Here is a 15,469-nt window from a genome sequence, read left to right as displayed (position 1 = left end):
TCAGTCGCTTCTGATAAGATAAGATACACAAGGATCAAAGAAACAACAAAAGCTGAGGGAGATTACCCCCCCCCCCCCCCCCCCCGGGGTGGGGGCTCTATCAGCCATCTTTACAATCAGAACACTGGGGGGGGGGCAGTGTTTGCTTTGTCTCATGACAACCAGGAGGGATACACAAAGTGTAGAAAGTACCCTGATTACTTTCCCTTACTTTTGGATGTCATCAATATGAAATGAATGAGTGTGTTTGTAGTGTGTGTAATATGTAATGTAAAGGCTGTAGTAATAGATTACCACTGCTGTCCACGCACTGCGTTACACAAAGAAATGCATTTTAAATAAAGGATTTAATGTGATCATAATCCAGCACGTCTTCCTGCGATATATCAGTCTCTCAGGAGGTATTGTACCTGTAATCCTGACAGTAATCTGATTACTCATTTCTGTTAGTAATTGTAATCTTATACAGTTAGCCCGAACACATGAGCAGTTAGATCAGACTGTGTGTGTGTGTGTGTGTGTGTGTGTGTGTGTGTGAGGGTGGGTGTGTGTGTGCGAGGGTGTGTTTGTGGATGTGTCTGTTTGGGTAAATGGGGCCAATGCAACCAGAATGAACTGGTTTAGGAGACAAAGCAGGGTTGGGGGTGGGGGTGGGGGTGTGTGTGGGGGGGTTGCAGAGTGAGGGACTAAACTCCACAGTGTTCCTGCAGCCGCCTGGTAAACACGTAAGTGAGTCTCAGCTCCTCTCCACTTTCTCTCAGCTGTGATACTAACACTTAGAGCACTTTCTGTAGAGTTATCCACCCTGCCTTTAAAACGCATGATGTATACCAGAGGTGGAAGAAGTATTCAGACTCTTTAAGTACTAATGACTCTGTAAAGTTACTCAGTTTCAAGTAGAAGTACTGCATCGAGAATGATTCTCAAGTAAAAGCATTTAAGTATTTAATGTAAATATACTTAAAGTATTAGGAGTGAAAGTTAAATATATGAAATCAATATTTTAAAGCAAAAGCAGCAAATCTTCACATTTAAGACGAATCTTGTACAAAACTTCCAAGCTAATAATTCCATCTCATGGTTTATGTGTCAACATCTGAATTCAACAATGACAACATTAGAAGATGCAGAAGTATAAAGTAGTATCAACTGGAACTCTCAGGTAAAGTACTTGAAGTGTGTACTTATATTCAGTGTGTTTCCACATCGACACATCCCTGTTTCCTGTGTCTCTGCTCTGTCTCCTCTCTAAGCCTTTTGTTCGGCGCTGATTATCTGCCTGCTGAGTTTATTAGTCTTTATGTAATTGTCCCATTTTCCGAGCCAGATCGCAGCCCTTTCCCCAATCCCCAACTTTAAAATAGTGCCAGTAAAGCTCCTCCTCACACCCTCGGTGGTGCGTGAGAGAGAGCTGCCGTTAAGCTATTGTAGCACATTTTTAGGGTTTGATTAAAACTGTTTAAAATTCATGTTTTTGCTTCCTGCTGATTTAAGTAGTTTTGGCACATTCCCTGTGTGTGTGTGTGTGTGTGTGTGTGTGTGTGTGTGTGTGTGTGTGTGTGTGTGTGTGTGTGTGTGTGTGTGTGTGTGTGTGTGTGTGTGTGTGTGTGTGTGTGTGTGTGTGTGTGTGTGTGTGTGTGTGTGTGTGTGTGTGTGTGTGTGTGTGTGAGAGAGAGGAGAGTGTTGGGAGAATTACATATTATTAGCTTGGCTTTTTGTGCTGACAAAGTGGGCATCAAACGGAGTGGCGAGCAGCAACCAAACGGTGATTACAGAGAGAGGCAGCTCAATAAAAACCTGATTGTGTAAACCATTACCGCCCGCATGCACCGCCAATATTACTGACACACACCAGTCCTGTAAATAACCAGAGTCAACCAGGCTTTATTTCTGAAGCAGGTTTATATTTAAACTCTCTGTTCCTCCCATGGTCTGTGCATTATGTAAAGTACTCCTCTGCCGGATCAGACTGAGCCCCCAGCTGGGTGTGTTGTAAATGAATATGAGCATTGATGAACACACACTAAATCAGATTCATACACATGGAGTCGGGAAGTGGTTCTTGCTCAGTTTTTGCTCTTTCATACACCTCATGAAATCCCAAAAGGATCCATCCTATGATCTGGTTCCACTCTAACTTTGCATTTGCTACCACCACGTTCCATGAGAATGTCTGCAGTCCTTCCGCTCTCCTGCTGAAACACAGATGTTTCACATTAAAGTCTTGCAAAGAGTCAAAGGGTGTAATCTGTGCCTCTCCTGGCTGGTTTAATGTGAGACATCTGCAGGAAGAGCTGACTCATGGATGACTCCTGATTGTGGAGGAACAGAGAGGAGTAACTGCGACTCCCTTAGTGTTGGAAGAACACGTCTGTAGAGCAGAGGAGAGCGCCCTTTACTGGCCAGGCTAGTCTAGTTGGCAGCATAGTAAACCCTGAAATGTTGAGTGCACTGAAGTTTTATGGTAGGAATGTATAGTACAGGTCCCCAGCACATACAAACTGCTGGATGCCAACTTTTGCACAATTAGCATAAGAGGTATTTACCCACCCCCTTTCCACTTATCCACCATGGGGTCCAGAGCCTTCCACCCTGATCACATGACACCTCGTCTGGTTCTGTTGATTATAATGTCGAGAGCCCTGAAAGGCACAACACAATATTGTATTATTATTTAGTGCGTTGTTTAAATGAATGGCGTTAAAGCATATGCAAACTACAGTTAAAACAGGGCTCGGCTGATCTGGAGAATTCTGGAGTGGATTTGGAGATGATGGAGGATGCTTAATCCATTTCTGACAAAATAGCAGTTTACCCATTCTCTCTGTGGGCAGATTCTGACTCCTGTCTCTCTGTGTGTCCACTGTAATCTGTGTGGTTATTGTAGCTGTGCATTACATAACCTCTCCGCTCATTGTGGACGGCAGATGCAGGCATTGTCTCCACCGATGCATTGTGCTACAGTAGCTCTGTGCAGATTGAAGTCGGGAGGAGCTTTGGGGTCGCAGTAATGAGTGAAGACAGCTGTGCTGATTAAAAGTGAAGCATATTTTCCAATCAGACTGCAAAACTGAAAGTGTGTGTGTGTGTGTGAACTGTCTCTGTGCCGTCCTCTGTCTCCCTGCTTCAGTTAATAGGTCAAACAGGGGCCGAAAAGAAGTCATTTCCGCTTGACTGCATCCAAAATCCCTAATTACAGAGTCAACAGTCACACACACACACACACACACACACACACACACACACACACACACACACACACACACACACACACACACACACACACACACACACACACACACACAGCCCTTATCTCTAACCTCCCTCACTGGAAAGCAGTTTGTCTTTCTTCACCACACTTGGCTTTAGCTTAGAAAGGGACCATGCAACAGAAATATATATGGTCAGCCTTTTATGATAAGGTGTGTGTGTGTGTGTGTGTGTGTGTGTGTGTGTGTGTGTGTGTGTGTGTGTGTGTGTGTGAGAGAGAGAGAGAGAGAGAGAGAGAGAGAGAGAGAGAGAGAGAGAGAGAGAGAGAGAGAGAGAGAGAGAGAGAGAGAGAGAGAGAGAGAGAGAGAGAGAGAGAGAGAGAGAGAGAGAGAGAGAGAGAGAGAGAGAGAGAGAGAGAGAGAGAGAGAGAGAGAGAGAGAGAGAGAGAGAGTGAGTGAGTGAGTGAGTGAGTGAGTGAGTGAGTGAGTGAGTGAGTGAGTGAGTGAGTGAGTGAGTGAGTGAGTGAGTGAGTGAGTGAGTGAGTGAGTGAGTGAGTGAGTGAGTGAGTTAGTTAGTTAGTTAGTTAGTTAGTTAGTTAGTTAGTTAGTTAGTTAGTTAGTTAGTTAGTTAGTTAGTTAGTTTTGCTTCATTCACCAACCATGACTCTTGGTCCTTGGTCAGACACTCTGCAGAGTTCAGATGGAAGGTGATATCCCGGAGTGGATTTGCACCGTGCTTTATTTGCACAAACGTGACAAACCCTGGGTTGATAACCAGACCGCTTAGCCAGATCTCGTTTGTTGGGGTTGGTTAAGCCAGATAACGGTCTGTTGAACTGGCCCCGGAGTGCAGGCCTCTGTGGTCTGCATGTCCAACTGACTGGTGAACACGTGGCTCATGGACAGCTGGCCGTCTGGGAGTCTGATGATTGGAATAGTGGCTCCATTGTTTAACATGGCTGTGTAAATCCATTTTAAGGTCTGGTTAATCACACCTCATAGCGTATCAGACACATCTCACAGTCTGTCTGCGTGGCTCACATGAAGCATTTATTCACACTACAAGTCGACAATACGTGCGTAAATGCGAGGTTAATACCCGGATAAAGGCTCAGCAGATAAGCAGGTTTGCCTTGTCTCAGTGCTCAATGGGCCGACTCATTATTCTATAATTCAGGGCTTCCAGTGGAGATGGCTTTGTAGATGTGTATGAATGTATGTCTCATTGACAGACTGAAAGGAAAGAGTCAAAAGAATATTAAAAGGCCTACGGTTACATCCCAATGTATCTCAGTCCTGTCCATTACAATAACACAGTTCTTCCTTTTACTCATTCCACCGGAATAACCTCTCCTACATCACAACCCTGAAGAGATGTTTGTGTACTTCCATGCTCATAAAAACACAGCATGTGCTTCCAGGACTTCTTTTTTCCCCGTGTTGTGTCTAATGGAAGCTGGACCTCCAGGCACTGAGAGATAATCAGAGCAGAGAGGAAAGTCACTCGGGGAGTTTAGAGGATTTGTCCCTGTTCACTCTGTTAGCTACAGACACAACAAAGCAAACATAAAGGACAATCACAGGCGGGGTTTTCCTGAAGTCCGCTTTGCACTGTGTAATGCCAATAGAACAGATCATATTTGATCAATTAATGGCGGTGAAAGAGTGAAAGGATGCACCAAACGCTCCTTTCATGAGATCATGCAGAGAGCTGTGCTCACAAAGACAGGTGATAACCACCTCTGTGCTGTCTCTGGTTCAGGGTTTCAGGTTTCGTTGAGCCAGCTAAGCAAAGAAAGCCTGGCTCTGTCTTTGTGTTTAAATCATTTCCCAGTTTTTGTCACAAACGGTGAAACAAACTGAGTTATGACTGGCCTAGCTCCTGCCTCCTGTTCATATAACTCATGTAACACTCGCTGCTGTAGCTGGCAGACCGACAGCAGCAGATCGTTCTCTCAGAAACTTTTGTCTCCTGTCATCTAGTTACAACAAGGCGAAGGCTTCTGACCCAGCCACAGCGAACCTTCAGCTCCTGATTTGTGAAACTAGCTCTGTCACACGCTCTCACACTCCCCACGCAAAGACGCCACCAAAGAAAGAGGAGCTGCAGAACCACGCAGTAATGATGCTAATACTGTCCCAGACCGTAATGCCCGCAGAACTGGAGTCTGCTCCTCTGTTCTCTGGTCCCGGGGGGGCAGAGAATCACTGCAGCCTCAGAATCACAGCTCTGAGATGTGTGGTGTTGTTTCACATTCAAACATGTTTGACTTATGAACATACAAACCCAATATGCAAGATATTGCTTAAGTATTACTTATGATTTATCAGCAAAAAATGCGGTCCTGTCCCCCCCAAGAGAAACAGTTTTGTATATTCAACAAAAAGAGATTCACAGTGTAGGCAGTTTATCATTTCCCAGCTGAAAGCAGCTTTTGTGGCTCTCTGCAAATCTGAAGGGAAGGGGCCAAGGTAAACTCAAATACAGGGTTTTATTTCCTCTGTGGGGGGGGGGATGCTTTGGCCAAACTGCCAGGCATAAAGACATTGTGATAAACACAGAGAAACAGGACAGGTTCACTGGGCTCTGACTCTGAAACACACAGCTGCTTTCTTTCACACAGACAGGAACACAGTGCTGTAGCTGCACTCACACACACTGTAGTCCATTCTGTGTGTTGGCACGTCACTTCGTTCTATTTGTCTTTAGAGCAATACTCTTTGGAACACTTGGTGTGGGCGTTTGGAGATTCAGAACATTGGTACAACAAAGTTAACATCACAATAAGTGGAATCACTGCATCACAATGGATTAAGGATTAAGAATTGGATAACTTCACAACTGAAGAGTCATTCCCGATCAGCTGGACAACACCCGGCTCATCAACACAGACGGGAATGGAGACTCCCAGAGCCAAGGCCGGGAAAAGCGGGTATGTGCAGCATTCAACAGGATACTCGGACACATTTATTGGACAATGGTTTTGTAAATGGATTTAATGCTGTTTGAAACAGCGAGGACAATTCTGGAAAACAAGGCTTAAAGCGACAGTGAACATCATGCCTGTCAATTCTGACGTCACGTCACAAGGTGGCGCTGTAGGAAGGGAATCTGTAAAGGAGAACGGGTTGCTCAACACTCTGTGAACTGTCAGAAAGCAAGAAACTTTAGATGCTAAGAAGGTAATGGAAAGACTTCTGTACCGTGCCAGTGCAAGTAAAGACCCACAACGGGACAAAGCTTAACGCGAAGGCTGAACCCTAAAGGACAGAAGACAAACACTCTGTCGAGGACAATAACCGAAGTGAAGCTGGCAACCAGTCATCATATTTCAAGTTTGGAAGTCTGGACAAAGACAATTTCAACCAACTACCTGATGTGTTCACACACAAGGCCATGCCTGTTTCCAAGCACACCATCCAGAGGAGCTGACACACGGGCCTGACCTAAACTGTGGCATCGACCGACTCATTGGGACGAATACATCCAAGGGCCTGGAGCTAGTCCACTGCCAGGGAAATGGACCAGGCACTGCAAGGATGGGTCATCTATGGTCCACTGAGAAACAACATGTCATTCTTTGCACCCATCATCATATCTCATGTTTGTTCATGTTGGGCTCTATTATGGGATGCATCCTCATTACCTCTCACCTGAAACCCCGACTGGGCACAGCATTGCTGACCTCTGACCTTCTTAATACGCTTCTTTAGTTTCAGTCGGTGCACAGAATATCAAACATAGATGAGGCTCTGCTCTACCAAGGTCTTTATTGGTGTGAATATGTTACCCCCCCCCACGCTGCTGCCTGGGTTGATCCTGGGAAAGTTTGGAATGGTTCCCTCTTGGGATGCTGCTGCGCCGCTGCTCAGCCCGCTCCCTGGACGGGTTATTAGAGGAGCGGCTCTAATTGCAGCTGCTGGGAAACATCCCCTCCATCACGCTCCGGCAGCTCAGCCTGCGCTCCGTCTTGAACACAGAACATGGGTTTTGTCTGACATCACATATAAGGAAGTGGGTGGAGGAATGGCTTAGTCCAATAACCACATTTGACTTATGAGCTAGTATAAAGTGAAACACAGATTATCCCAGGTTTACATTATTTGACAGACAGGAAGTAAACACTGACAGGAACAGCAGAAGGAGACAGACAGGAACAGGAACAGCAGAAGGAGACAGACAGGAAGTAAACACTGACAGGAACAGCAGAAGGAGACAGACAGGAAGTAAACACTGACAGGAACAGCAGAAGGAGACAGACAGGAACAGGAACAGCAGAAGGAGAGAGACAGGAAGTAAACACTAACAGGAACAGCAGAAGGAGAGAGACAGACAGGAAGTAAACACTGACAGAAACAGCAGAAGGAGAGAGACAGACAGGAAGTAAACACTAACAGGAACAGCAGAAGGAGAGAGACAGACAGGAAGTAAACACTGACAGGAACAGCAGAAGGAGAGAGACAGACAGGAAGTAAACACTGACAGAAACAGCAGAAGGAGACAGACAGGAAGTAAACACTAACAGGAACAGCAGAAGGAGACAGACAGGAACAGGAACAGCAGAAGAAGACAGACAGGAAGTAAACACTGACAGGAACAGCAGAAGGAGACAGACAGGAACAGGAACAGCAGAAGGAGACAGACAGGAAGTAAACACTGACAGGAACAGCAGAAGGAGACAGACAGGAACAGGAACAGCAGAAGGAGACAGACAGGAAGTAAACACTAACAGGAACAGCAGAAGGAGACAGACACTAACAGGAACAGAAGGAGACAGACAGGAAGTAAACACTAACAGGAACAGCAGAAGGAGATAGACAGGAACAGGAACAGCAGAAGAGACAGACAGGAAGTAAACACTGACAGGAACAGCAGAAGGAGACAGACAGGAACAGGAACAGCAGAAGGAGACAGACACTAACAGGAACAGAAGGAGACAGACAGGAAGTAAACACTAACAGGAACACGGTCTGGGCTCTGGCAGTGTTTAAGGACTTGTTAGTGGAGAAAGGAAACTGCGAACCTGCCCGGTGTTGTTTTTCGATGCTGTCTGGCTCGTTGTCCCTTCCATTAAGAACTTGAGGGTAGAGCTGGACACTGAAAGGAGCAGTTGTTTATCTTTATCTCTCCATGTTGAGTTTCACAGGATATGACTGTAATGCAATAGTTTCTTTGTTAGACTATATTCTTGAATCCATGTCTCTCTCATGGGAATAGTTTTCTGTGCTGCGATCACCTCGGGCTGAGTGAGCGGATCCTGGGGGCCGCTGAGCCAAAGCTGGACATAGTTAATGATGTCTGTTGGCAAGCCTGAAGATAAAGGAGTTTCATGGATAGAGAACATGTCAAACACATCTTCTGCTGGCCTTTTCATCTCATGTCTAAACTCAGAATCATGTTGGGAACTTTGGTGTGCAGCGAGACAAAGCTTTCCAGTAATGAAGCCTGTAGCAGGGAACACCATGCAGGGGCACCTGGTGGTTACTGGCTGCTGCTGCCTCAGCTTTGATAGGCTTCCATGATCACTGTGCTTATGGCTCATTTCAGAGTTCTATGCAGGGCGTAAGTGGACTGGGAAGCATGGTGTGTGTCCCCAGTAAAGCTCTATAAGAGATATCTTTTTTGAAATATATGGTCGATATAAGAGATATAGTTCCACGTAAAGTGGAAGTGTAGGTGTTTAGGTGAAGTTATATAAATTCAACCACAGCTTGGACATGTCACTCGTATGCAGCTTACAGAACTGCATGTCGGGATCATCTCAAGTTGTTGCAATTAGCAAATATATCTGTGTGTTAGATAATGGACCAATATCTAGTTACTAATTGAGGGTCAGATGGAGTCCATTACCCGGCTAGGCAACACAAAGTGTAGAGTAATATCGCTCTTTATGAAGATAAGCACAAGTGTTCTGTGTGAAATGCAAACCTAGTTCACATGGCGTAGAGGATGCATGATGTCTGTGGCTCAGCAGTCCCCTGTCGGATTGTTATGTGCTGTGATTTGGTGAGAGGAGCAGATAATGATTTCATCCCGGAGTGGGGGTCAACTCTTAATGGTGAGCCTTTTTAATGTAGATTCACTGCTGTGTATTTCTAACAGGATGAGGTCTGCGCTGCTGCTGCTGCTGTTCCTCACCGTCATCTCTGTCAGTGCTGCCGGGGGGAAGAATAAGAAGGGTAAGATTCTTCATCTACAAGAGGCCTTTTTATTTCATATTTAGTATGCCAAACTTGTTATGAATTCAGCTTTTTCCCATTTAAATGTGAACGAGGAGCCTGTGAATAGCAGCTGACAGTAATACCAATAATGCTAGCCCCGGCAGAAGCCAGTCTGTCGGCTGATGATGGAAACATACCGTGTGGTAAAGAAAAGACAATGAGAGACACTAAGTGCAGATCAATGCCCGTGTCAATCAATATGGTTAGCCTAGCACAGTCCATAGCTTAGCATAAAAGCAGGAATCAGGGGAAAGTCGGTAGCCTGGCTGCAGTAGTTTAATGGAGGAAAGAAAGGAGGTGCTATGGGGGCCTTCTCTAGCTCACATAATCCTAGTTTGTTGACGAAATGTTTTTTTAGCATAGAGGCTAACTACCCAGCGTAGAGAGGGCTCTGTGGGGAGGATTTTAGCGCTTAAAAAGTACAAAAGCCCACTCTTATCTCTTCCGATTTCCTTAAGTCACAGTGCATGTAAAGTTCATGTGGACAGACTGACACAAACCCCAAGCACGGGTGTGGTCAGCAACTAACACATGCACCCCTCTCATTAACCGGGACGTTCTCCCAGCTGAGAACCCCCCGAAGGTATCCACACACACCCATGGATATCCAATAATACACAAACTCTGCTTCACGAAATAACTGGCTATGCATTTTATTCCGTCCTCAGAGAAAAACAAACCCTCGCAGTCCGGGACAGGATGCACTGACTGGCGCTATGGCAACTGTGTCCCTAGCAACGGGGACTGTGGAACAGGGTTGAGGGAGGGGTCATGTGACCAGCAGACCAAGAAGATGAAATGTAGAGTACCGTGCAACTGGAAGAAAGAGTTTGGAGGTAACACACACACACACACACACACACACACACACACACACACACACACACACACACACACACACACACACACACACACACACACACACACACACACACACACACACACACACACACACACACACACACACACACACACACACACACACACAGGAGCGGATTACAGGCACAGGTTCTGCAAAGTTCTGAGTCAAAGCATTTTACTACAAGTGGAAACAAGAGGAGCTGGGGAGGGTTAGTGGTGGGGATAGTGTGATGATGCCAGCTAACCAATCAGAGCAGACTGTGCTGTGGTTTCGGACAGAGGGTGAAAAGTGTGCTGCACCACAGGCAGTGTGAGAGAAATGAAGAGCTTTTTGAACATTAAAGACACTAAATACTGATACAGCTGAAAGGATCAGATCGGGCCCTTTAAGATGATCCACTGCATTACCTGAAGGCCCCCCCAGTAGGTCAGGCCAGCCTCAGTAGCTGCAAGCACCTGTAACATATGATGCAACACATTGCAGCACCCCCTGCATAAATACATACCTCTGTCTGGCTGTAGTCATACAATTTGTGTTGACACTGTGTCAGGGATGATTCAATTCTCAGGATCCAGCCTGGAGTGTTTCTGACACGCTTTGAGTCTCAGATCGCTCAGAGGAGGACCATGGGTGTTGCATTGCTCTGGAGGTTTCTCCTTTAATTGTTGGAGACCTGCACTGCTAATGTCTTATTTTTCACCACTTCTACCGTACAGGACTTTAATGTTGTTCCGCAGATTTTTTCAGATGGAACAAACTGGATCAGCGGTTGCCCAAAGCAAAGTGGCTCGTAATCAAGTCAAGATTAACTTAAAGTGCATTTTCACAGGAAAGCGCCTTAAAACAATTTACAAGAGACGACGAAAAGAACTGGAGTACTACCAGGAAGTGAAAGGGAAAACTTAGCAGAATAGGTGGTGGTAGCTTTTAAACATTATTACGAAGGAATTCTGAATTCAGTCCGGAAACCCAATAAGTCAGCCTTGTTTCGTGGTGGTTTTTTAAGGTCTTCGTCCCTAGTGATGGAAATGCATGATAGCATTGCAGCAGTTGTATCTTCCATATGCTATCACTCCTTCTCATCGCTCCATCATCACAGTTTTTCCATGTCTTTTCCTCAACTGACACATAAATGCATGTAACCCACGCGGCATATCATCAGAGCTCAGACTCTCATGTACCTGTCACATATTTATGAGTCTGAGGAAAACAAAACCTTCTGACTTTTAAGGTTGCAATAAGGAGCGTGTTGACCTGAGCAGCTTTGGATTGTTCAATCAATAAAAACAGAGAGCTTTTTCATGAATATCAACAACAGAACCATATACAGATGTAAGGGGCTGAGCGGCAGGGTGTTCAGAGGGACCTACATTCCCCGCTCCCAAGCTCTCACACGTTGGCCTCATCCACATGGGCATGACTTGAATGAAGGCCATTTCATTATCAGCAGAGGATCAGCAGATGCATACCCGCACCCCCTACAGGTCCAGGTCACATGGTGTCAGCTACCAGAATACTAGACTTAGTCAGACCTTTGGGTAAAGGGTGAAGACACATGTCCCCCACACCAGCACCAGTGGTTAGTGGCCCTCAGGTAAAATAAATCCTGCTGTAATGGGAGGGACCGGAGCAGAACCAATCACCAAACCATGTTAGTGGGAGACTGGTCACCCTATGGAGATTCTGAACCCCACTTTACTTCATGTCTACTATATACTGTACTGTACTGTACTATGCTATGCTATGCTATGCTATGCTATGCTATGCTATGCTATGCTATACTGTGTCATAGCCTTTAGCATTTAGAGCTGTCTGTTCTCATCAGGTCAGTATGAATCATCTTAAGGGACAATTGGACTCTATAAGTAGACATTATCTTTGGAAAGGTCTCAGTTATACTGTATAAGGCTGATATTCTGTGCAGGTCGCACTCTGTAAAAATGGAGCGATGTTTAAAATATGTAGCATATACAAAGCTACCATAGCTGCAATGCTATCATGCTGTCATTTCTCAACAAAACAGATTTAAACCTGGAAGGAAAATCACTGTCAGACTGGGTCCCTACACATTACAACATATTTTCTGTGCATTCTGGAGGTTAATTATTAATAATGAATCACCAAGTGCTAACCCATGTAGAGCTATATAGGTCAGGTGGTACTTTGAAATCAGCTGTTGCATATGTGTGCACGGTGAGAAGCAATGAGGATGAAACCCAGCAGCAGCAGCAGCCTGTGTGATACGTCTGTCTGTGCTGCCTCAATCTCTGTGTCTTCCCTCCCTTCTAGCTGACTGTAAGTATCGGTTCGGAAGCTGGGGAGAGTGTAACGCAAGCTCTGGCTTGCGGACCAGAACGGGGACACTGAAGAAGGCTCTGTATGATTCCCAGTGTCAGCAGAGTATCTCTGTCTCTAAGCCCTGCTCTGGAAAAACCAAGACAAAAACCAAAGGTAAGACTGCCACCCCCTGCTGTGTGCGGCTGCACGGAGGCACAGTTATAAACTGAAGTTATGATCAGTCACAGGGAGGAGCACACTGGTACACAGCTAACATTTGACCTTGTCATCAGCTTAAGGTCAAGTTGAGGCATGAGCAATAATCTTTAGCTTTGTAGATTTCTGTCCATAAATGAAGTATTAGAAAGGAAAGGACCAGAGTCACGCACCATCACAGACTGTAAAGCTCGTCCTGACATGATGAATGTCTATATGACGCGAGGCCATTACAGGTTCAAGACATAACACCATACAGATCACGCTCATATAATCATTTATGTATTATGTCTTGCCCTCTTTCAGTCTCAGAGTTTCTGGGTAGGGTTATAGAATGTTTTTTCTTCTATATCGTGGGACTGTTAGCTGTGTTGGGCGTGAGGAACCTCTTTATCCCTTGAGGAAGAAGAGGCTGCATATGAGATCCATTTGAATTGTATTTGGACCTCCTTTGTAACTTTACCAAATATAACAAAAGACATGAGCCATTTATTCATTCTCACTTCAGGGAATTTCCACCGCATTGGTGAGCGTAGATGAAAAACGTCTTTCGGACCTTCATTTGCAGTCCTCAAAAGATGTGTTTTAATCCCTTTTATCAAACCTAGCACCACTTGTACACAATCAAGACTGTCCCAATGATAGACTGCTGCTCACTGAGCTGGAAGCCCCTGAGGAACACATGAATGATATTTCACATTTTTTCACATTTGCTCTACTCGTTTGAATGTCATATTCTATTCCATGTTCAACCACAGACCCGCGTTTTGTAAAATAATGGTGTAATCTTTCTTATTTTCTTCCCAGGAAAGAAGAGAAAAGCCAAGGGGAACTAGCTACAGGCTTCAGAGAGGAGGACAGAGTCTTCTGAGTCAAAGAACAGTTAGAAATGAGACAGTAAGCGGCTGTCCTCTCACAGTGGCCCCACACTTCTACACATCTAGCCTGAGTTTTATACACAGTTTTGAATGCACCCTTCATCTAACATGACATATTCTTCTGTAAACGTGCACTAAATCTCTAGATGAACACTAATAAAGAGACCTGTATCAGACAAAGCCAGCGTTCAAAGTGAATTTCTAATATTCAGACGATGCATTTTTTAGACCACCATGCCAGAGATTCCTTGAAATATTGTAAGAAATGTATTCCTATAAGGTATTCTCTTTCTGACCCAGCTCCACCTTCACAGAGCAGGAGCTGTTTCAGGGTTGTGTCAGAAGCATCCACACTTAAACTGCGGGTTTCATTACTCCAGCCAATTGTGTTGCAATGACAGCCAATGCATTCCTTTTTTAATCTATCCCCGTGTAGTTAGTAGATGAGAGAGAATGTAGAATACAAGCTTCATTCTTTTTCCTGGGGACCAAACAAGCCCCCAGTTCCTTTACACTGTAACACCAATAAACTGTATCTATATAGGACCTTCAACACATGGTAACCAAGCGCTTTAGTGTAGAGGGAAGAGGCTATTCACACCAGGGTGTCTGTAGCTAACAATGGGGACAAAAAGAGAGAGACAGAAAGAGAGACAGAAAGAGAGACAGAAAAAGAGACAGTATGAGAGACAGAAAGAGAGACAGAAAGAGAGACAGAAAAGAGAGACAGAAAGAGAGACAGAAAGAGAGGAAAGAGAGACAGAAAGAGAGACAGAAAGAGAGACAGAAAGGAAGACAGAAAGAGAGACAGAAAGAGAGACAGAAAGAGAGACAGAAAGAGAGACAGAAAGAGAGACAGAAAGAGAGGAAAGAGAGACAGAAAGAGAGACAGAAAGAGAGACACAAAGAGAGACAGAAAAAGAGACAGAAAGAGAGACAGAAAGAGAGACAGAAAGGAAGACAGAAAAAGAGGAAAGAGAGACACAAAGAGAGAAAGAGAGACAGAAAAAGAGACAGAAAGAGAGACAGAAAGGAAGACAGAAAGAGAGACACAAAGAGAGACAGAAAGAGAGACAGAAAAAGAGGAAAGAAAGAGAGGAAAGAGAGACAGAAAGAGAGACAGAAAAAGAGGAAAGAGAGACAGAAAGAGAGACAGAAAAAGAGGAAAGAGAGACAGAAAGAGAGACAGAAAGAGAGACACAAAGAAAGACAGAAAGAGAGGAAAGAGAGACAGAAAGAGAGACAGAAAGAGAGACAGAAAGAGAGGAAAGAGAGACAGAAAGAGAGAAACAAAGAGAAACAGAAAGAGAGGAAAGAGAGACACAAAGAGAGACACAAAGAGAGACAGAGAGACAGAAAGAGAGACAGAAAGAGAGGAAAGAGAGACAGAAAGAGAGACAGAAAGAGAGACAGAAAGAGAGACAGAAAGAGAGACAGAAAGAGAGACAGAAAGAGAGACAGAAAGAGAGACAGAAAGAGAGACAGAAAGAGAGACAGAAAGAGAGACAGAAAGAGAGACAGAAAGAGAGACAGAAAGAGAGACAGAAAGAGAGACAGAAAGAAAGACAGAAAGAGAGACACAAAGAGAGACACAAAGAGAGACAGAAAGAGAGGAAAGAGAGACAGAAAGAGAGACAGAAAGAGAGACACAAAGAGAGACACAAAGAGAGACACAAAGAGAGGAAAGAGAGACAGCAAGAGAGACAGAAAGAGAGGAAAGAGAGACAGAAAGAGAGACAGAAAGAGAGGAAAGAGAGACACGAAAGAGAGACACAAAGAGAGGAAAGAGAGACACAAAGAGAGAC

At 44.8% G+C, this 15,469-nt stretch overlaps 1 protein-coding gene across 3 annotated transcripts; it reads left to right on the top strand.

Moving 5' to 3' along the window:
* Positions 1-666: 666 nt before the first annotated feature.
* On the top strand, positions 667-13,844 carry LOC134860605 (midkine-B-like). Of its 3 annotated transcripts, none has more exons than XM_063877362.1 (5): positions 667-725; positions 9,313-9,389; positions 10,100-10,267; positions 12,583-12,744; positions 13,594-13,844. In XM_063877362.1, exons 2-5 carry the CDS (start codon positions 9,314-9,316, stop codon positions 13,620-13,622), a joined length of 435 nt encoding a protein of 144 aa, XP_063733432.1. In that variant the 5' UTR covers positions 667-725; position 9,313; the 3' UTR covers positions 13,623-13,844. The 3 variants fall into 3 exon arrangements, with proteins under 3 accessions (XP_063733432.1, XP_063733433.1, XP_063733431.1); XM_063877363.1 differs by having other exon boundaries at positions 698-729; XM_063877361.1 differs by lacking the exon at positions 667-725 and adding an exon at positions 6,093-6,142.
* Positions 13,845-15,469: the final 1,625 nt, after the last annotated feature.

The sequence above is a fragment of the Eleginops maclovinus genome, chromosome 24, assembly GCF_036324505.1.
Source record: "Eleginops maclovinus isolate JMC-PN-2008 ecotype Puerto Natales chromosome 24, JC_Emac_rtc_rv5, whole genome shotgun sequence".
NCBI lineage: Eukaryota > Metazoa > Chordata > Actinopteri > Perciformes > Eleginopidae > Eleginops > Eleginops maclovinus.
The sequence above is the reverse complement of the archived record's forward strand: the minus strand, read 5'-3'. Positions and strand labels throughout refer to the sequence as shown.